Source organism: Cervus canadensis, chromosome 14 (assembly GCF_019320065.1).
Source record: "Cervus canadensis isolate Bull #8, Minnesota chromosome 14, ASM1932006v1, whole genome shotgun sequence".
NCBI lineage: Eukaryota > Metazoa > Chordata > Mammalia > Artiodactyla > Cervidae > Cervus > Cervus canadensis.
In genome coordinates this window covers 9,805,210-9,828,352 of record NC_057399.1, presented here as the reverse complement: position 1 = coordinate 9,828,352, position 23,143 = coordinate 9,805,210, and the positions used below count along the sequence as shown (strand labels likewise).

Here is a 23,143-nt window from a genome sequence, read left to right as displayed (position 1 = left end):
GTGACGACCTGGAGAGGTGGGATGGGGTGGGAGATGGGAGGGAGGTCCGAGACGGGGGGGACACGTGTATGCCTGTGGCTGGTTCATGATGATGTGTGGCAGAAGCCAGCACAATGTTGGAAAGCAAGTATCCTTCAATAAATTTTTTAAAAAATAAAGCAAATTAAAAGTGAATAATCTCTGGAAAACTATTCCCTGCCAAGAGTAGGGAGAAAAAAAAAAAAACAAACCTCTACCAAACATGACTAGACTTTAACCTTCCTCTTCTTTCATTTCATGGACTGCCCTTTCCAGACCCCCAAGCAGGGACCTCTACTGCTGATGAGGCTCCTGGATACCCGGAAGGGCAGGAAGAGTCTCCCTTCACAGAATCCATCCCAGACACCTGGAAAAGTGCCTTCAGGACTCCATCAACACACAACTAAGGGCTATGGGGCAAAGGTCAGAACATCAGAGGTGGGGCCAGAGGGCCCCGAACCCCTGCTCCACCACTCACTCTGTGTCAGGCGTGACCCCACGCTGCTGCGTTTCTGTGTCTGTAATGGGGGAAGGCATTGCATGCTGGTGCTGTGATGCGGCTCAACCTGAGATAATGAACGGGGTGAAACTGTGCAAACTGCAGAGGGCTAAAAAATAAATAGAGGGGATGACAGCCACGTCATTATTAGGCCACCTTAGCCTTAATTGCCTGAGAAATGAGGTCAGGGTGAGACAGGTTCCAGCGCGCGCCCAACCTCAGGAGTGAGCCGTAGGTGATGAAAACCATAATCGCTCCCCGCATCCACAGCTGACTGAAGATGATAATGGTAACTGCCCTTTAAAAACCCCAGGCTTCAAAGGACCGTCCAGATAATTCTCAAAAGAAAAAAAGCAAATGGCCATTAAAAGTAGAAAAAAAAAAAATGTTCAGTCTGTCTAGTAGTTAAAGAAATGCAAATTAACACAAGGCATACTTCTTGGCCTATCAAATTAATAAAAATTAAAAAGCAAATGGATAGTACCCAGTGCTGACAAGGGTGCCCCTGGAACTTCTATCCACAGCTGGTGCAGATGTTTACTAGCTCTTTCTGGAAGGTATTTCAGGATGAAGTACCATATACCACGATTTAGACTATTTGGCTCCATAATTCCACTTTTTTTTTTTAGATATCTATTCTGAGGAGATAATTAGAAAGGCTCATACATGAAGTTGCCCACTGCAGCACTATCTATATAAAGTTTGAATATCTACATATTCAACAAGTAGGGATTAAAGAAAAATAATTTTAGTACATCCTAGCAAATTTTATTATATTAAAAAAGAGTTCTTAATGACACGGGTAACTGCATATATTTAACATTAAACACAGTAAGTAGAATATAAAATTATAGATTTAAATTTATCTCAGCCACATAAAGAAAAATACTCAGCACAAAACACTGCAGAGTGATCTTCCCAAATACCCACAGCACTGGCCTCTGGGTGGCCAGACTGTGATTCCTTTGTAAGTTCTTTTTCCCTTTCTGTTACTGCATAAATGTAGTACAATGAATATACACAGCTTTGATAATCACCAAAAAATGGGAATGGAAAGAAGCAATGGCTTAGGACCAACTAAAGGTGAAATTCAGGCTATCATTTCTGGTTAACCTTCTCCAATATACCACTTGTTTGAAACTAACAAACTAATAAGCAGACTCTGCTTATTCGTAACTCGAATACTGAGGTGGGTTCATCAGGAAGTCAAATGGCTTGCAGGTGGAGGGGCCACACAGCTTTGCTAACATTCACATGGCTGAGCCAGGTTTTGGGTGAATATTCATTAAAACAAATTTGTTTTGGCTAAAATATTCAAAAGTTTTTGATTATGTAAGAAATACATTTTACATCACAACTCATGTAAATTGATGCAACTGAAACAAGCTTTAGTCTTCTCACCTGCAGAGAATGTTGATACTTTCTACTCTATTCTACTTCCCTTGTTAAAATGCTGCTCATGAACTACTAAAAAATTGATTCCACAAGCCCCCAGTGTGCTGTGGACTGCAGCTAGAAAGACATGGGGGTGAGGGGGCAAGGAGAGCTGGGCTTATCCTCTCCCACGTGTCCTGAGTTCTCAGATACGTACAGAGCATTTGAACCACAGTGGGTACTCTCTTGGCCAAGGTTGGGTTTCAGAAGTAAAAGGATGAACGTCAGGAGAAGCTCATGCCCTGGAGCAATCAAAAAGACAGGAGTCGGGGTCAGGCGGGTCCAGCCCAGAAGAGAAGCGGCCCCAGGCATCCAAAGAGCTCTTAGAAGCCACACTCAGTCTGGGAATACTTTGCTCTTTCTAAGAAGCAGCACAGACTTGCAATGGTGAGCTAGAGTAGGGAAGATACACTTGCTTTTGTGACATTCAGCTTCTCCCAATCGCATCTTTGCTCTCAGATACGGTTGATACACATGGTCTTCATTTCCACAGGACTCTGGCACTGCTGACCCTCCAATAATAGGGTTATTATACGGCAATCTGTTCAGATCAGCCCCTTCCCCTTGCACCGATCTCATGGGGGATCGCTTGACTTTGCAGGGTGGATACTGCCTGTGGGGAGGACATGGACGTCCTGGCATGTTGGAAGCACCTGGGATCTTTCAGCTGGGAGGTGGTCAGCGGAGGGCCCCAAGAAAGATCACTGTTATGGGTTAAATGTTTGTGTCCTGTGTTGAAACCCTAACCCCTCAAGTGATGGTGGTGTCAGGAGGTGGGGCCTTTGGGAGGTGATTAGGATTAGCTGAGGTCGTAAGGGTGGGGGCTCCCGTGATGCCATCCATGTCCCTCTGAGAAGAGATAAAGAGAGATTTAGCTTCTGTCTACTTTGGGCCACATGAGGACATGAGAAGGTGGCAACGTGCAACTTGGAAGAGGAGCCTCACCAAACTCAACCACTCTGGCAGCCTGGTCTTGGACTCCCAGTCTCCACACTGTGGGAATTAAACTCCAATGATAAGCCACCCCAGCTGAGGTGCTTTGTTTTGCAGCCTGAACTATGACAATCACCAACAGCTGTTACTCTGCTTCTCTTGACGGGGCCCTGTTTAGTGAACAAGAAGGGGGAGGCCTATGGATTTGAGAGAAAACTAAAAAAAAAAGTCCTAGTCTGTACAGACTTTAAGAAAAATATCCTCCTGTGGAGTGGGGCTCAAGACGTCAATCCACTCTGACGATGACTATTAAGTTGCCTAAGATGTGCAAACCAACCCAGTGTGTATTCTTTTTGTGGTTCTGGACCAAGGAGGCCACGGCCACAGATGGCAGAGGGGAGGTTCCAGAAATGCTGGCAGTTATCATCTACCAAGACTCAGACCCTGGACACCCAGCTCCAGTCTTCCCACGCCCTCTAAGGTCCTTACCGGCCCTCCATCTAGAACCTCTTTTGTCCTTCCTTTTCGACTGGTCTAGGCTTGGCTTTCCTCACCTCCATCCTCTCCTTGGCTCACACGTCTGGCCCTTGCAGGCCTGAAGAAGGAAGGATCCTAACTCCTGAGCTAGAGCCTCCTGACCATCACTCACCTTGTCCTCTCACACAAGCCTCTGTGTACTTGACTGGGTTACCCTGCGACCACGCTGGGAGCCTCATCTGTCCCCTCCGGCCTCCTCTCACACCAGGCTCCTTGCTCTCCATGATTCAGCCACTTCTTTAGCTCTTTTCATTAATTAATTTTTAAAAACATTTGGCCACACTGCACAGCATGTGGGATCTTAGTTCCCTGACTAGGGATTGAACCCGTGCCTCCTGCAGTGAAAGCCTGGAGTCTTACCACTGGACCACCGGGGAAGTCCCCTTTAGTTCTTTAAACACACCACACATGTCAATGCGGCGCCTGTGCACACACGTGCTTCCCTCTGCCCGTACCCCTCTCCTACCCCTTTGCCAGGGGGTTCTCATCTTCCTTCAGATGCGGCCCTCCGGCCCTTCCCTGGGGAGGTCTTCCAGGCGCCCCCCCCTCACTGGCAGCTCTCACGGCAGCTTGCCTCTCCTGTGCTTGTGGGCTGCACCGAGGCAGGACACAGACTCTGGATTCTAACCCTGGCTCTGCCACTCACTGACTGGGTGACTACGGGCAAGTTCCCTGACTTCTCTGGGCCTCAGTTCCCACATCTGTAGACTGGAACCAGCCGCAGAGGCCTTCCGCGAGGGTGACGTGAGTGACGAGACGTGATGTGCTCAGAGCAGTGCTGGGCTGAGTGATTCTCCGCGCTCAGCACTCACACAGTACCCGGGACACGGCAGAGAGTCAAAGGACAAGTTTTTCATGAATAAATCAATGGTCCAAAGACTTCAGTGCTGGCTTCGGGTGATCCACACACAGTAAGCCACCCTAAGCTTTCTGTTCCCTGGATGAACCCTTCCTAGCAGCCAAGACCTGCCCACCTCCTGCCCTTCATGTCTAAGGCAAGAGCAGAAATGGTGCGGGCCTGGGGGTCAGGGCTCACAGTCCGTCTCGGAGCCTCTCTGTAAAGTGAGGCAGTGAGTATCTTGGACAGGTAAGCAGAATCAAGGAAAAGACTCTACTTACAGAGCAGAAAAGACCTGCGGGAAAATACTCAGGCTCACATACGTGGGTAGCAATGCCAGCCACAACATTTGGAAGGCCCACTTCGCAGCCTAGATGTTGTTGGTTAGTCTCTAAGGCGTGTCTGACTCTTTTGTGACCCCATGGACTGTAGCCAGCCAGGCTGCTCTGTCCACGGGATTTCCCAGGCAAGAATACTGGTGGGTGGTCATTTCTTTCTCCAGGAGAATCTTCCTGACCCAAGGACTGACTCTGCATCTCCTGCACTGGTAGGCAGATTCTTTACCACTGAGCAGGCAGGGAAGCCCACCCCAGAGCCTACAGACAAGCAAAACAGCGATGACAACAACGGCAGTAAAACCAGCCCCCAGCCTGAGCGGGCGAGGGGCGGGCTGGGGAAGAGCGGTGGGGTTGGCTGGGGGAGCTGCCTCCATACAGATCCGCCCTCCCCATCCCCAGCTCTGCTCCTGGGCTGAACAAGGGAACTGTGAGGGTACCGGTCCCCCAAATTAACCAAGGACATGTACGTGGAGTGATTTGCGAATGACAAGATGCTACATGGATGTTCACTTGCCATCGTCACTACAGGTCCGATCAATATTTCTGTGCCTACCCGGCAACATATAGACAGAACCATAAAACGGTCACAGTCTCTGACATAACCTCGTGTTGTGGAACACAGCCTGAGGAACACAACAGCAGGAGAAAAAGCATAAAGGCAGGGAGGTCCATCCTGATACTGTTTACAATGGTAACATCCCATTACTGCCTAGCGAGTGAGGAGCTGTAGGCAAAGTGTGAAGGAGCATCACGTAAGCAAGTATATTGGCTTGGCCAAAAACTTTGTTCGGGTTTTTCAGTACGCTGCTATGGAATACGGACAAAAAACTCCAGCCCCCAGTAGAAGAAAAGGAAGAAGGCAGAGGAATGTGAGCAGCCCAAGAGCAACTGCACGGCCGCAGTGACCGGCGCCTCGCTTCTGCGTTTTGTCTGCTTTTTGCACACGTGCCTTTGGGTGGGTGGGGGCGTTGCAATCTTGAGCTTTAAAGCTGATGACTGAAGTGCAGGGCGCCAACAGTAACAACAGCGACTGGCAGATCTCCAAGCATCTCGGTCCTGGCAGTCTGCCCACCACCCCCACCCTCCAGACCAGAAAGCTAGGCTCAGAGAGGGGTGCAACTTGCCCAGGGTCACTGTAAGTGGAGGAGCTGTGTCAGCCTGACTTGGGGGCCTGTCTTTATCAACTTCCACTGTGCTCCAGAGGGCAAAACCCAGCCCTGTGGGTTGAGATGACTGGAGGGAATATTTAAGCCAGATCCAAAGAGAAACCATCCTATGAGAAGAGAGGCCTGGGAAAGGAACGGACATACTGGAAGGCAGTGACCCGCTGGCCATGAGAAGTGTGTGAGCGGGGCCAGCCTCCACCAGGTACGCGGGGGAGACAAAATCAGACCATGAAGGTCCCTGGAACACCAGGGCCAAGGAGCCGAGTGAAGCTCTCGGCTGTTTGAAGCAGAAAGAAAAAGAGATTGGGAACAATACCTTGCCTGCGTTCAGTTCAGAAATTGCTGCCAAGATCTGCTGCCTGGAGCCGTCTGTCTTAATACCCAGCTCCTTCAGGTCCCCGTCCGTGAGCGTGAGGAAGGCTTCCATATCCACCTGGGCAGAGAGAGGGGGATTTGCTGCCATCTGCTCGGTGCCACCCCTCTTTTCTCCCAACCACAACTGGACTATCGTGATTATGAGCTATCAGTGGTTACTAGTAGTGAATTAATGATGATTCACTAATTTCAATTCCCGGCTTTATGCTGAATGTTTATTTGAAAATATCATTAAAAATAAGCTCTCCCCAGCGCTCACCCTGGAATGTTTAGAAGTGCATTCTGGAAAGACTCTGAAAACAAAATAAGTAAGGGAAGTCTCTGAGACGGTAATCTGGGTGACCAGGGTGGTAGAAAGCCAAGTCCTGCTGATAGAAAGTTCATCGCAACATTGCTGCACTTTGAACAGCACCGGAGGCCGACAGAAAATGCGAGTATACGGCGGTGCTCACCGCGGTCACCCCCCAAGGCCAAGAGAGATGCCGACTGTGGGAAGACAGAGTGAGAAAACGAACAAGCAGAAGCAATAAGGGCAAGAAAGACCGTGGAGAACCGAGGCAGAGAAGGGCTCAGAAAATGGGCATCTCAAAGCTGTTCCATCCCTGGTTTTTACCGGAGAAATTCTAACATTTCTGGCATCCCTGCTGGGGCCTCAGCTCCAGGAGAAATTTCTTCCCTTCCTTTCAGTTTTCATTTTACTTTCCTGGATTAAAAAAAAAAAATCTTGAACCAAGTTTGAGTCAGTGGGGAAGGGCCTGCTGCCATACCAAACACCATGCTCTCTCTGAGATGCAGAGAGGGCCCCTCTGATAACGATAAGCTCCCTGCATCTCTCTGGGGCTTTACAGACCACCAGGCACTGACAGGCTGAAGGAACAGGTGACGTGGTTTTGATGGAAAACACCTGCCCCCTGACCCTGCTGGACACTCCCCTCCCCCCACCATCCCAGACCTGAGGCAGAGACCCCACACCCAGCCCGCGTGTGGGTCCCCGTGGCCAGCTCCTCAAAAAGCATGGAACACATGAAATAAAAGCAGGCAGCCATCTGCAAACAGGAAAGATTTTTTTTGACAATGAGAAAAACTGCCACTGAAGCTTACGGCATCGAGAAGGCAGGAAGGACAGACTGGATAGTGCAGAAAAGCAAAACAAGGAAGAAAGTCGTGGCACCCCTGACTTCTTCTTGAACCGAAACACAAACTCCTTAACTGGGCCTCAAGCTTGCCAGAGACAAGGTGGGATTCTCACGCCACATTAACTGTGACCGTTGTCGTGTACTAAACTGGGCACTGGAATGTTCTAAGCCCGTGACTGTACCCTGGTAGCTAATAGGCCCACTGAGGAGTTTTATTTCGCTGACAGTAAAAATTTTAACATCTTATTGAGATGTAATTCACTTACCATACAATTCACCCATTTAAAGTGTACAACTCAACGATTTTTTAGTACAGAGTTGCGCAATCGTCACCACACTTAATTTTAGAGCATTTTCATCACCCCAAAAAAGAAAACCCATACTCATTAGCAATCACTCCCATTCTCTCCTCCCCACATTCCCTGGCAACCACTAATCTACTTTCTGTCTCTGCAGATTTGCCTATTCTGGACATCGCATATAAATGGAGTCATACCATATGTGGCCTTTTGTGACTACTTCCACTTAGCACAGTGTCTTCAAGGCTCATCTGTTTTGCAGAGTGTATCAGTACTTCTTTCTTTTTAATGGCCAAGCTACATTCCAGGGTAGAGTGATAACACATTTTATTTATTTATTCATCAATTGATGGGCATTTGGACTATCTCTGCCTTTTGGCTATTATGAATAGCGCTGCTGTGAACACTGTTTGAATGCATGCTTTCAATTACTGTGGGTATATACCCACCTACGAGCGGGATTACTGGGTCATGTGGTAATTCTCTTCAACATTTTGAGAAACTGCCAAACTGCAGAACAGTAATTTTTAAGAACGTGATTGTGAGTGCTTTTAGGATTCTGAGTGTGAGCAAACAGGAATTCTCTTAGATTAATAGACACTTTATGTCCAGATACTTAACACAGATTCATTACAGTTTGCTTTTAATCTACTTTAAACCTAAAAACTGGCTAGGCAATCCCCTTCAACTAAAGGAGAACAGAACAGACACAAACTTTACTACAGAGAGCAGAGCTCAAAATTACAAAATTTTATTACAACAAAACAAGCCGTAAGGTCCCTGGGACTTCACTGTTATGAATGAACCAAATGTGCTGAACACAAATTCTATTTCTTCAGCCATCTCAATGAAAAAGATCAATCCAGGCTTAAAGAATGACAACCTACATATTTAGACAACTGTTTTACGCTAAGATTCAAGTGGACACTCAAAAAGAATATGCTTACCTCTTGCTCCTCAAAAATGGGCTGATATTTCTCAAGTGATAATTTCTTAAGGATTCCAGTCAGTTCATCTTCAAGAGGGAAAGAATGTAAAATAAGGTATTTTAGAATTTGGTAGAATTGCCTCAAGAGTGGTCTTCAAACTTTCATAAGGTCGTGGTAATCTTTTTTCAAATGAAATTCTACAAGAAGCCCTGACACAAAAGACAGGACTGCACTGCACCCTGGGGTGCGCTGCCGGTGGGTCTTGAGCTGCGTGCTGGTCATACTCCTCCCCCAGGGCAGGCTTCCAGCATCCCCCAAACCCCAGGTCGGGCTGTGAAGACAGAAGACGGGGAGCTGCATGGCCAGGCTGACTCTGCGATGGCTGCAGCCACCAAGTTCTCAGAGTTCTAGCCCTGTGCTCTATCCAAGAACAATTTTAAGTTATGATTTCTCGACTGTGGTTAGCTACACTTGGAATAAACACTCAGCCTAGCACCCCTCAGCGAGACGGAGAAAGACCTGGGGAGAACAGGCAGCTGGGCTTCAGGGTCAAGGTGTGGTTTGAGCATCTGGCGACTGTGGGCTTCCTGGAGAAAAGGCGGGTCTGAGGGGAACGGGAGAGCCAGATGGACACAGACCAGGGGAAAACAGATCTGGGCTATCAAGTTATCAGACAGGGAGGGAGAGGGAAGGAGACCAGACCAGCATCTGGGGGGCTTAGAGAATCATCGACTCACACATTCAAAAGGGGTTTACCAGACTAGGCACTGGGGACTCAACAGGGGCCAAAACAGACCACAAGCAAGCTGACGGGTCAGCGAGGAAAAACAGAGCAGTGTCGGGGAGGCTGATGGGGGACGTGAGGATGCTGTTTTACAGAGGGTGGTCGGGGACGGTCTCCCAGGAGGCGACGTTTCAGCGGTAAACGAAGGAGCAAGCTGTGCAGACACCACGGCAAAGAGCACCGGCAGGATCCAGGTGGAGGGAACAGCAAGTGCAAAGGTCCTGGGGCAGCAGGTGCCGCTTACAGAGCAGTGGACCGGAGGTTAGGTGGCCAGAGGCCCACTCACTCATCACGCAGCAAAGGCTACCGTGCCCGCTGCACGCTGGGGATGCAAGTACCGGCAGGTCCCTGTGGCAAAGGAACTCGACGTGACTGGGAGGAGATGCTGAAGAGGGTGACGGGTGATGCCCCGTGCTCACCATCAGCCACCCTGGACAGGATACCCATCTGCTCCTAACAACCCCACGAGGCAGACCCTATCACTGCCCCCATTACAGACAGGGAAGGACAGAAAGCTGGTACCGTATCTCGGGTGAGACCACACCACTAGTCCACAGCAGTGGGGATGCAGACACGGTGGTTTAGCTACCAGGCCTCTGCCACAAACCGCTCTGCCACAGGTGGTGAGCCCATGGTGAAGGGCATGACTAAGGGGACAGAGAGGACAGCTGACCTGCCCGAGGGACCAGAGAAGCTTCACGGAAGAGCTGCTAATGAGCTATGATGTTATGAGATGAAATGAGTCCCAGCCCACACATAATCCATTATAGATTCAGGATGCCTATAATGCTGTTCCCTCCATGAGTCTCTCGTCACATCTGTGTGCTGGCTTTCTGGGAGGGGGAATATATGCATGTATGTAGATACAAAACTTTACGGCAGATTTTACTGATGGAAGGATGTATGTGCACAATTTATATATGATAATAAATTACATGATACTCTATATTATAAACTCCATATAGCCAATGCCTTTATTGGATATCAGGCATTTCACTGAATGTCTTCACTGATTTTTTCATCATTCTTGTAGCCAGAGCCAATGAGTATAGTTCCTACATGAAGGCTTGCTGATGCTTCTGTTTAGGTGAAAACGTGAGATGAAATGAAACAACGAAGACAAATGTTAGAACTTCATGTGAGCAACTTTGCTCAATCAGATAAAGGTTTTCAAATCCTGAAAAACTATTTAGACTATTTTCTCAATTTTCAGTGCCAGAACAGCTGTAGACACGACACTTTAAAGTTTAACCTGCAAAATCAACTTTGTCTAGATGACATCCACATGATCAATACAACATTAACTCAAGTCCTGGTGGGTATCTGCTGATTTCCATGGTGGAAACACATCAAGGCTGATTTCAACCTGCCAATGTCATGTTCCTGGAAATGGAACTGGGAAAGATGCACAGAAGTAATACATCAGTACACAGTATTCCCACCATGAAGAAAAAAGAGACATAAAGAACCTCAAGAGCACAGATATTAGAATGCAGTAAAAGACTAGAAAACAATATATTTTTATTTAAATGCCACATACCTTAACATGTGGCATAATCAGCTTAAATATAAGTTCATGTAATTTGACTTATCTATTTTTTTAACACATATTTTTGTTGTTGTTATAACTTGACTTTTAACAGCTGTGTTTAATTGCCAGCTCATATGTTTCCTTGGAGAAGGAAATGGCAACCCACTCCAGTGTTCTTGCCTGGAGAATCCCAGGGTCGGAAGAGCCTGGTGGGCTGCCGTCTATGGGGTCACATAGAGTCGGACACGACGGAAGTGACTTAGCAGCAGCAGCAGCATAAATTTATAGGAAACATAACAATCGGCTCTGGCCCAGCTGCACACTATCTGCTCAGTCCCTGCAGCCCGGCCCAAGGGCCACTCTTCAGGGAAGCCTTGCTAGTAACACAGGTTAAATCCCACCTTGGGTTATAATCACTTAATGTTGTTATGCAGAATGTATCTGAATGCCCAGCCCGATGAACAATCAGGACACCAGCACAAGTTATAGCTCCTGGGCTGCCTCAGTCACCTTCATGGAACGAATGTGAAGCTTACACGACGTTGTCACCACCTCACCATTTCCTTCAGCAGGAGTGAACACAGGGACACGGCGTGAGCAGGGCAAAGGCTTGCACGTGACCCTTCACCGAGGCTACAGGTTTTCCACAAAAATATCATCAAGAATGGCTCTTCAGTGATGGACTTCAGGCTCTGGTCTGTGATAATCTAATGCCTGCAGGACAAGGGTCTTGCTGCCTCGGGACCCAGAAACTCCAGGAAGCAAAAACAGGCTTTCTAAGCCAGAGAAGGTAACCTTAAAAAAATCTGCTCTCAAGTCCTCCTGTTTTTTATCCCAATGAGGCTTTGCAAACGTTTTTTTCAATAATGAATGAAAGGGGAGAAGAGTGGGCACAGACAGGGCAATCAGATATCCACTGTCTCAACTTTTTGGGGGGAAAATGTGGGGCACAAACCCCAAGCTGAGCCACTAGGAGTTTAGATTCCTGAGGCCTTCTGAGGCAGGAGAGTTCATGGGCGGGGAACTTCAGATGCCACACAGAAGTTCTCTGGTGGTCTCGTGGTTAGGACCCCAGGCTCTCACTGCAGAGGACCCGGATTCAATCCTTGGTGGGGGAATTAAGATCCCACAAGCCACGTGGTGTGGCAAAAAAAGAAGATCATTATATGTATATACATAAAGAAAACACAGAGAGGAATGGGGTTGCTAGCCAACCTCTGAAGCTCTCATAAATGATCACACTAGATAGCACAAAACAATAAAAGCAGTCCCAAATAAAGAGGATGCCCGTGGTCGTGTACATTTATCAATGCAGCACAGACCATAGCCTGTGCAGTTGATTTCAACTTATCACTTGCCGGGCAGAACCTGCTCTTCACTCCCTCCCAGCAGCTGCAGTGAGACGCCTGCAAACCACACACAGTGAGACTCTCCTCGCCTGCCTGATTCATACTCTGATTGCACCTGCCTGGTCCCTAGCTCTCATCAAAGCTCTGCTCCCTCCTCTCCCACCCCTGCTCCCAGGAGCCACCAGAGGGCAGTTAAAAGGATGAGCTTCTTCTCTCCTTATCATTTCCGTCTTCACATCTGGGACCTCACTACAGGGCCTCCAACTCCCTCCCTGCCGTCTGATCCATCTCCCTTTCCTCATCGCCCCCACTCACGCAGGTTCCAATGTTCTCCTGGTTACACCTCCTGCTTTTACTTGCCCTCCATCCACTTCCATTTTCCTTTAAGGAGCTACTTCCCTCCTGCTGCCAATCCACACAATCTGACCCTAACCGGCTCTGGCTCCAAAGGTAGACACACTCTGCCCTTGGGGACACAGAGATCGTCAAGGATGGGCAAACAACCCAAGTCATTACAAATACAGCCAAGACAGAACAATGATCTTTACCCGTGGGGTTTTGCCGGAGCTGCTAAGAAAGGAACACACTTTCTACTGGGGTGTCTAGGTTACTAGGAAGAAGCATGAAGCTGCAGGGGGTGTCCCTGCCACCGCTTGAAGAGAGCCTACCTGCAAGATGGAGTGAAACATTCCAAGGCACATGGATTTAGACGTGCTTGAAGCACACCCTAGATACTTCCATTATGAGCCCATGGATGATCAGTGTTTTGCTTTGGTTTTTGCTTAAATCAGTTTGAATGGAGATTTCATCCCTTGCAACTGACAGGCTTCTGATTTGTACGAGGGTCAGGGAAAGGTATACAATGGGCGGCGGAAAAACGGTTTTACAGGCGCACACCCATGTGCACAAACAAAGCCAACCTCCATTCGGGGACTACTGTGTACCTCTGAGGTACCTAAGCTCAGTGAAAACGAAGGTGCAAGGTACAATCAGGGAAGGGAAAGATGTTTTCAACTGAAAAAAACAAAAAACACCTGAGCCAGGACAGCTCTGGCAATGCAGGGCGCCTGCCCGGCCACCGTGGTGAAGGGGGCAGGGTGGGGTTCCAGGGCCTTTCGGGGGCTCACCCTCATCAGTGATGGTGCCGCTGCTGGAGCCCCCGCTGCTCCTGGACTGCCGGTGGGACGAGGAGGAGGACACGGAGGACTCGGCCGCGTGCCCTTTGGGAGAAGGGGAAGGAGTGAGGGTCGGGGAGGTGCTTTTGGAGGTCGTGGAGGTTCCAGACGGAGGCCTCTTGCTCGTCTCCAGTTTCTGCTGAAAAGAGTAAGACAAATATGCAAGCCATCACCCGGAGGGCAGACATGATTCAGACAGACACCCACAACAGGGAGCACGGGGGATATATGACGCAATGAGATGTCCAACCAGGACTATGAAATCCACCTCATAGAAAACATGCAAAGCAGAAACCACAATATCAAACCAGGTTCAGGAAAATCCTCCCCTGAGAAGAGACGGGGAAGGGGATGGAAAAAGCAGCACAAGAGGAACCAGGAAAGCCCGGTCCCGGCCCTGTCCAGAGAGCGGCCAGCATCACGTCCTTGGCCCGAGTCCCCTGACCTCACTGCCGTGCCACGCTAAGTTGATGAGGTCGTGTCCGACTCTGTGCGACCCGAGGAACTGCAGCCCGCCAGGCTCCTCCATCCATGGGATTCTCCAGGCAAGAATACTGGAGTGGGTGCCATTCCCTTCTCCAAGGGATCTACACAACCCAGGGGTCGAACCCAGGTCTCCCACATTGCAGGCAGATTCTCTACCGTCTGAGCCACCAGGGCAAGTCCTTGAACCCACATCTCTCCGGCATCTCCTGCACTGGCAGGCGGGTTCTTTACCACTAGCGGCACCTGGGAAGCCTGGTGACTGCTCACTGACCAGCTCGAAAATGAAAGTGTGGCTTATTAACACACGTAGGCCCATTCTGCTCTGGACGTTCTCATCTAAACCAGTCACTTTCAACCACTCACCACAGAACACTTACTATTTTTCCTCTGTATGTGTTGCACACAAAAAAATCTTTTTATTTTGAAGTACTTTTGTTTATTTTATAGAAGCACAGTTGATCCACAATGTTGCACCAGTTTTGGGTGTACAGAGTTAGTGATTCAGGTGGGGTTTTTCTTGCAGCTTATATTCCATCATAGGTTATTACAAGATATTGGGTATCATCCCCTGTGTTTATACACAGGGATTTACTGCTTCTACAGTAAATCCTTGTTACTTACCTATTTCATATGCAATAGTTTATATCTGTTTATCCCATACTAATTTGTCCCTGCCCACCCCCTCTGGTAACCTCAAGTTTGTTTTCTGTGTTTGTGAGTACTTTTAGACTTACAAATTATGGGAACTAAGAAAGTAACACTGGGATGGCACCATCAGCTAAACTGCTGGTGGTATTCAAATATCTGTAGTTGTTTCACAGATTCTTCCTTTGGTCCAGGATTCATGCTGCACTGACCCGTTTTGTCTTCCTATAACTGCTCCAACCTGTGATAACTCCCTGGTCTTGCCTTGTCTGTTATGACCTTGTTACTTTCACAAAGTCCTGGCCAGGCATTTGTCAGGTATTTGTAGTGAGTTTGTCCTGTTTTCTCATAATTAGATTTCCTTATGCATCTTTAGGTTGACAACCACAGAGGTGATGGGCCTTTCTCAGAGCATCACACCAGGAGCTACAAAGCACCAATACCTCATCCCTGATGATGATTTAGTTAAGGTGGGGGCTGTCAGGTCGCTCCATTATGAAGTTACTATTTTTCCCTTTATAATCAGTAAATATCTGGGGAGAAATTTTGAGCTAAATATTTTTTTTTCCTGTTTGTCTGTTAACTTTAACATTCTCTGGTGCATCTTCTCTGGAGCAATTACTACTGTGAGGTTCTAATGGTGATTTGTTATTTCCCTTATTCCTTCCACATTTATTACTTGGAAATCTGTCCAGTTGTTCCTTCTCCCCCATTTATTTATTCAGACCAGTATGGGCTTGTGGATATATATGCTCTGGGCTGTAAACCAACACTATTGTTAAGCCCTGGTCCCTTTTATTGGAGGGTGGTATTCAGATGATAAAATCTGGACGGTAGGCTGTTCACAGCTCCTGGGATCTCACTCCTAGGTCCTCTCAGTGAACAGAGCGAGGAAATACATGAAGTCTACTCATCGACGCACACACATGTAGCCATACTTAGTCCTCTAAAAACCTGTGCATACCTGTGTACTTACAAGCATGCATTCATACTGATTCATACTGATAGCTCTGACTCCAATCCAATATCCACAGGGTTAGTTCCACCATTTTCTCTCTGAGTCAATCTCTGACAGCCAAAAACTGAGCTCATTATTTGTTCAACCTTAGTATGTGTTAAGTGTATATATACATACATATATATATACACACACATGTAAAGCAGCTTCAGAACTGCTAGCCTATAACACCTACAAGGAAAAAAACAACTCAAACAGAATGCAATGCTTATGTGCAGCTCTTTCTGTCTCTCCTCTTACGATCTCCACTGACATGCTTGGCCCACCTCCTACAGAGCAGGTATGTCAGTAACTTGTAACGCAGCTAGACCTGTTGTCACAGTCTGCACACATCCTTAGTTCCTGGTTGACTTAAAATCCACATGCAGTAAAAATCACTTCTGTGTACAACTCTTCAGGTATTGATAAATAAGTAGAGTTGTGTATCCGCCAACAGAGAACCACATGGAACAGTTCCATCATCCCCCAAATTCCCTTGTGCTGTCTGTTTCTAGTTAACTCTTCCCCCCACTCCAATCCACAGAAATAACTAATCTGTTTTCCATCCCTATAATTTTGCATTTTGAAGAAACTGTCATACACATGGAATCACATATGTACACTTTTTTGTCTGGCTCAGCATAACACTTCTAAGATTCATTTAAGTCACTGAACGTGTCCGTACTGTATTCTTTTCAATTGCTGGGTAGTATTCCATTGTATGGGCTTCCCAGGTGGTGCTAGTGGTAAAGAACTTGCCTGCCAATGCAGGAGACGTAAGAGACATGGGTTCAGTTCCTGGGTGGGGAAGATTCCATGGAGGCAGGTATGGCAGACCACTCCAGCATTCTTGTCTGGAGAATCCCATGGACAAAGGAGCCTGGTAGGCTACAGTCTATGGCGTCGCACAGAGTTGGACATGACTGAACCAACTTAGCGTGCGTGCACATATCCCACTGCGTGGGTATTACCACAGTTAGCGTACATATTGACCTGTTACGAGATGTTTCCTGTTTAGGGTATTTGTGAAAAACTGCTGTAAACATTCACAAACTGACTTTTGTATAAATATAATTTTTTAAAAAATCTATTTGGGTAAGTATCTAGGAGACAGACAGTCAGGTCACATGCTCAATGTACGTTTAGCTTTATAAGAAACTGTCAAACTTTTTCAAGGTGGCTGTATCATTTCTGCATTCCCATCAGCAATGAATGAGAATTCCAGTAGTCCCACATTCTCACTGCTCTTGTAACTTAATTTTTTTTTTTAATTTTAGGCAGTCTAATAACAGGTGTAGAGTGCTATTTCATTGTGGCTATAAGTAGCATTTCCTAAATAATGATGCTGAACATTTTATCAGATGTTTACATGCCATCTATATATCTTCTCTGATGAACAATCTGTTCAGATATTTTGCCCATTTTTAAATTTGTTGGTTGTTTACGTATTGTTGAGTTTTGAGAGTTCTTTATTCTGGATACAAAACCATTATCAGATACATGATTTGCAAATATTTTGCCTAGGGCGTGGCTTGTCTTTTCATTCTCTTAATGCCGTCTCTTGTACGGCAAAAGATCTGAATTTTTATGAAGTCCAATTTAACATTTTTTCTTTTATGGATCATGCTTTTGGTACTATATCTGAAACTCCATGCCAAATTCAAAGTTACACAGATTTTCCCCTAGGAATTTTATAGTGTTTCATTTTATATTTCAGTCTATGATCTATTTTGAGTTAATCTCTGAATTCACTGTGAGATATATGTGGAGGTTCATTTTCTTGCATATTCAATAGTTCTAGCACTATTCGTTGAAAAGACTACCTGTTCTTTGTTGAACTGGCTTTGGACCATTGTGAAAAAAAACTTAGTTGACTCTTCTTGTTAGGTCTATTTTTAGTCTCTCTATTCTGTTTCAATGACCTATGTGCCTGTCCTTCCCTAATACCATACTGTTTTACAGTAAGTCTTAAAACTAGGTATTGATAGTATGATTCTTTTTTATAATTCTTTTGCTTATACTTTCTTTGCATCTTAAAATAAATTTCAGAATCACTTTCCAGATCTCTACAAAAAGAGCTAGCTGGGATTTTAATTTGGATTATATTGAATCTATAGATCAAACTGCAAAAAAACCGATACCTTAACAATATTGAGCCTTCTATCTCCCCATTTATTTAAGCTTATTTATCAATGTCTTGTGGTTTTAAACCTATAGATCCTGCAGATACTTTATTAGATTTATACCTAAGGATTTCATTCTCATAATACATTTTCATATAATTTCCTTTTTATATAATACATTTCTAATGTACTGTAAATGATACTTTCAGTTTCAAATTTAAAAAGTCTGATTATTCTAATTGTTCATTGCTACTGCATAAAAATACAATTGACTTTTGTATATTGACTTCACATCCTGAGACCCTGCTGAACTCACCTTTTAGTCCTAGGAGGGTTTGTGTAACTTTTTTGCACTTTCTGAGTAAACAAACGTATCATCTAAAACTAGAGATAGTTTTATTTCTTCCTTTCCTATCTGTGTACCTTTAACCTGTTCCTTACCTTATCACACTAGCTATAGGACAGGTTTTGCTACAAAGTTGAGAGAGGCAACATCCTTGTTCCTGATCTTTGGTGAAAAGCACTCAGTCTATTATCATCAAGGACAATTCTAAGCACAGGTGTTTTATATGAGGTCCAGGAAGTTCTTTTCAATTCTTGGTTTGCCAAAAGTTCTGATCATGAACGGAGTTTGAGTTTTGCCAGGTGCTTCTTCTGCATTTTATTCTTCGGTCTGTTAACCTGGTGAATTGCGCTAATGAGGGGCTCTTTTCAGTATTTATCCTATGCCGTGTTCCCTGAGCTTCCTGGACCTGTGGTCTGGCATCCGGATTTAACTGGGGGAGAAATTCTTGGCCATTAAAAATATATATATTCCTTATGCCCCACCATTCTCTCTCTCTTCAGGGGTTCCAATTACCTGTGTGAGAGCATTTGTTACCATCTCACAACTTTGGGGTGCTCGGCTTTTGTTTTTGCTTTGACTTCATGTTTCAGTTTGGGTAATTTCTATTGCCCTATCTTCAGGTTCATTGATTCCTTCCTTGGCTGTGTCAAGGAAAGAATCTTTCTACTGAGGAGCCCATCAGAGGCATTCCTCATCTCTGTTTTTTATTTCTAGCATTTCCATTTGGTTCTTATAGTTTCCATTTCTCTGCTAAAATTGCTCCTCATAGGAGTCTGCATGCTGTTCAGATTGTCCACTAGAGCCTTCAGCATATTAACTGTAGTTCTTTTAAACTTTCTGTTACATAATTCCAACACCTGTTTCACATCTACATCAGATTCTGATGACTGCCTTGTTTGTTGGGAGTCTGGTGTTTCTTGCCTTTTTACATGTCTTACAGTTTATGTTAAAAACCGGACATCTCATATAGGATAGTAGAGACCAAGATAAATAGTTTTCATGCCTAGAAATGGGTGCACCTTTCCTTCTGCTAAGCCTTTAATGGTTTCTTCTTGCTAACTACATCCCAGAGTGGAAACAGAAGTCCCTTTCTTAGACTTTAAAAAACTTTGTCAATAAGCTGTCTATATTATTAATGGATTCTTCCTTCTGCTTTTCTGTAAAGACAGCCAGTCCATAATAAAGCTTCTGATTAAGCAGGAGACAACTGGGATATCCCTACAAAACAGATTCTATTTCAGTCAAGGGCAAAGAAACACAATACTCTAGGCCTGTAGGCAACATTATTGGGGAGGAGGCAGGTAAATATAAGATTTGGGATGCTCTGAAATATTTGAACTATTCCTTTCCTCTCCAGTGTGGCAGGCTGATCATGTCACGGCATCATCTCCACCCTTCCTGTACCCATACTCTTTGCTACATAACTGTGGTCTCCTGCAGTGGGTGTGATGACTTGCTTAAACTTCACTGGTTTTCAACTAATGCCTTTGACTGTTGCCATGAGAATATGTCCAAACTTGTGTGGACAGACATGGACCCATTGTTCTGATCACCCTAGCCAACAGTCAAACATGTAAGAGATCCCCTCAGTCCAGAAGCACTGCCTGGCTAAGTCCAGACTAGGCTGCCCAGCCACAGATGTGCAAGCTTAAGAAATGCGTTGTTTTCAACCATTGTCCTTTTGGGTGGGAACAGAAAGCTGATATTCCCAGGGGGCCTTTGGGCTTTCTGAAATCTGGGAAGTGAAGCACACTCCGGCCCCACCCCATCTCCATTCTGTATCTGCTAAGGCACACTTCACATCAGAAGTCATGCCTTACAAATATTCTACCCCTGCAGAGTGCTTGGTTTAAGCAAAGTGCAAAACCCAGAATCATCAGGCTCATATTTTGAATACTAATTTCTAATTCTTCCTAAGGGAGTCTTTGAAAAGCACTTCATGTCTCCATTTTGCTGCTAGAGCCTTTGACAGAAGGCCCACTCCTGTGTCCTTTGATTTAGGGCAGTGATTTCTAAGAACTTGGGCTGGGCTGGCTGCAACACTCCCGGAAGAGAAAAACAGATTCCTCAGACCCTACCCTGAGAATCTCATGTAGTTAAGCTGTGTGGAACCCAGAATCTGAGTTTTTAAGTAGCTCCCCAAGTTTACAGCATATTCTTATGCTAGGAATATCAGGTGATCATTGAACTGGATTGTTTCTCCAGTTTTCTGTTTCCTGAATGCATCTTCTGACACAATTTTCTTTCATCAGAACACAGCCTGTACATACCTTAAATATGACAGGTGCATCCAGGTGATGCAATGGTTAATATAATTTATAACTTAGATGCCTCCCTATTCCCAACACCAATGAAAGGAAGCTAACAATATATAACACATCTAATAAGACCATCAAAATAGAAACAGAAAATTTTAGACAACAGAGAAGAGGAAAACTGTATCAAAATTCTAGAGTAGCAGATTTACTGTAATGAGAAGCCGAGTTTCCTAGCAGCAAAGGCAAAAAGAGAAATATGCTAATTATAGAATTTTTACTATTGGATGAAATAAAATATATTGAATTATCAGTAGACATTTTGTACCTAGAGTTGAATTCTAAAAGGAACTTAATTTCATAAATCCTAGTACACAAGTAATTTTGAACATAATAGAAAATATGCTTACATATACAGAGACTTTTTTTTCTGGAGTTACACTGTAAAGAAACTAATTATATAGGACCAGTTGCATAAGGGACTTTGAATAATGAAGAAAACTGTGTAACTAACAGTGGTTGGACAGAAAACAAAGACTATTTCTTGTACATCCATTACGATATTAATCTCTGAAAGCACTTCTGGGCAAAGGTCCAGGGCTGAGGCCTTCAGATGATCTAACTTTTCCCAGGGAGAAAGCTTAAGCCATCTAGAAAATGAAATGAAAAGTGGGGTTGTGCCTGGACTTGGGGTCCTCTCAGAAGAGGGAATGGGCTACGACACCCCTATGGAGAATCCAGGGAACCACCTGTTAAAGGAGCCAGTTCATGTTCATGCCTAGGACCCACACTCTGGGGCTTACCCCATTCATCAACCCAGGTGGAGGGACTAAGGGGGTGGAGGGGTGGATTCTGCAGACACTGGAAGACCTCCACTCCCTGAGGCGTGTGGGGGGTCTCACGCATTGCAGACCCCACAGGTGCTAATGTGGTAACTGCTCTGTGCCTGCATACTAAGCTGCTTCAACCGTGTCCGAGTCTCTGCGACCCCATGGACTGCAGCCCACCAGGCTCCTCTGTCCATGGGATTCTCAAGAACACTGGAGTGGGTTGTCATGCCCTCCTCCAGGGGATCCTCCCAACCCAGGGATCAAACCTATGTCTCTTATGTCTTCTGCACTGGCAGGCAGGTTCTTTACCCCTAGGGCCACCTAAGAAGCCCGGTAACTGCTCTGGGGCTCATTCATGGAGGCAGACGAGGCCTCCGCTCTGTCCTGCTCAGCACCCTTCCTATAGCTCCTTCCCTCTGGAGCCCTGCACGTGCCATCACCTCACCCTGGGACAGTCTCATTCCATCCCACCCTTGCCCCTTTCACCTCGCCCTTCAGATCTCCACTGAGATGTCACTGATGCCCTCAAGAATCAGCAAGGACGCATGCCCCATAGCATCCTCCCTTCTCCAGGAGACACAATGCTGTCTGTAGTGACACCAAGAGAACGGCCCCCAAGCCCTTCACTCACTGCTGGAGCCTCGCTGCTGGAAGTGAGCACAGAGCAGATGCCCCAAAGACGTGGACGGTGGGAGGACAGGGTCGGAGGGCGAATATTACCGTCAGGACTGCCAACAGTAACACTGGACACTTACACAGGTGTACCAGGTACCGGCCCCACTCTAAATGCTAAAATGTGAGGCTGAGATCAGAACCCAGGCAGTTGCTCCTGAAACCACTAGGAACCCTTCTGCTCTAAATCAACGAACAAAAACATGTGTTGTGTGAGACTGGACGACCAGCGCAGGACGGCAGAACCTGGCGCTCACCCCAGCAGCACCCCGCGCCTCTGCACCCGTCCCACCTGGAGGTGTCTTGGAGATCAGGGGGAGGTGAACACACGTGCACACAACACCAGGCCATGGGCTGTGACCTCGGAAACCACCCTTCTCGGAAAGCCCAGGGGCAGCCCATGGAAGGTTTAGTCGTCCCATGACAGCGGCACTGTCCACGCTTCCCAGGGGGTCAGCGGTGCTAGGACAGGACCGATGAGCATCAGAGGAGGAGGCGGAAACAGAACAAGCACCTTGCCACCAGGAACACTGCCGCCTGCTGGGGAGACCGGGGGTTCAGACGGGCTGGAGCTGGGCGCTGGCCCAACAGGACTTGACCGGTGGCTGGGCTTCTGCTCAGATAATCCGGCTGCTTTTTTCCTCTGGGCAGCGATCTGGGAGAGGACACTGTCTATGCTGCCACCTGAAGAGAGAGGAATAGGAATGACTGCCAAGGTCCGGGGCACGGCAGCGTGGGCAGGGGACGTCAGGCGCTGACCCAGCTGAGCTGAAACCGCACTGCCCAGACCAGCCCCTGGCTCTGGGTCAGGGCTGGCCACAGGACTGCGATGACAACTGGCAGGCGGACAGGCCCCCAAGGCCCCAGTGTGTCCCCGCTTTCCACCGTGCCACGGCCAACTCAGCCGGCCTTCAGCAGGCCAGACACCAGGCCGGCCCCGGGTGACCAGAGCAGCCCCACCCAGCGCCGTCTGACAGACAGCTGCACGCGCTGCCCTGCCAGGGCTCCTCCGGCACTGTCCACCCCATCCCCATCTCCCCACTCTGAGCCTTCACACCCCCAGCCACTCCCACAGTTGGGTCAATAGCTTTCTGACTCCGTAACACTCAGGGGCTCGGCTTCCTTGATCGAATCCTGATGGCCATGGTCCCTCTCCCTGTTTCTCCAAACAGCAACCCTGACTTGTGATGAAGGGAAAGGGGAAGATGATAATATCCAGGGCTAGGGAGGGCATCAGAGGGACAACGCCGATAAATGATAATATCCAGGGCTAGGGAGGGCATCAGAGGGGGAACGCCAATAAATGATAATATCCAGGGCTAGGGAGGGCATCAGAGGGGGACGCCGATAGCTACGACTTACAGGGCACTGGCCGGGTGTCAGCACTGCTGTAAATATTTTACGTGTAAACAGGGCCGTTCCGGAGGGCAAAATGGAAAGCTTCAAAA

At 46.8% G+C, this 23,143-nt stretch overlaps 1 protein-coding gene across 6 annotated transcripts in view; it reads right to left on the bottom strand.

Moving 5' to 3' along the window:
* ANKS6 (ankyrin repeat and sterile alpha motif domain containing 6) overlaps window positions 1-23,143 on the bottom strand; it is a 51,248-nt gene that overhangs the window by 3,629 nt on the left and 24,476 nt on the right. For 2 of the 6 annotated variants that reach the window (XM_043486785.1, XM_043486780.1), the window contains exons 11-15: window positions 22,210-22,379; window positions 13,294-13,480; window positions 8,521-8,588; window positions 6,080-6,196; window positions 497-626 (exon numbers count right to left, since the gene is read on the bottom strand). In XM_043486785.1, the coding sequence (XP_043342720.1) occupies window positions 497-626; window positions 6,080-6,196; window positions 8,521-8,588; window positions 13,294-13,480; window positions 22,210-22,379 (672 nt within the window). The remainder of the gene's footprint in view (window positions 1-496; window positions 627-6,079; window positions 6,197-8,520; window positions 8,589-13,293; window positions 13,481-22,209; window positions 22,380-23,143) is intronic. The other 4 variants (XM_043486783.1, XM_043486782.1, XM_043486781.1 and 1 more) reach the window with 3 other exon arrangements.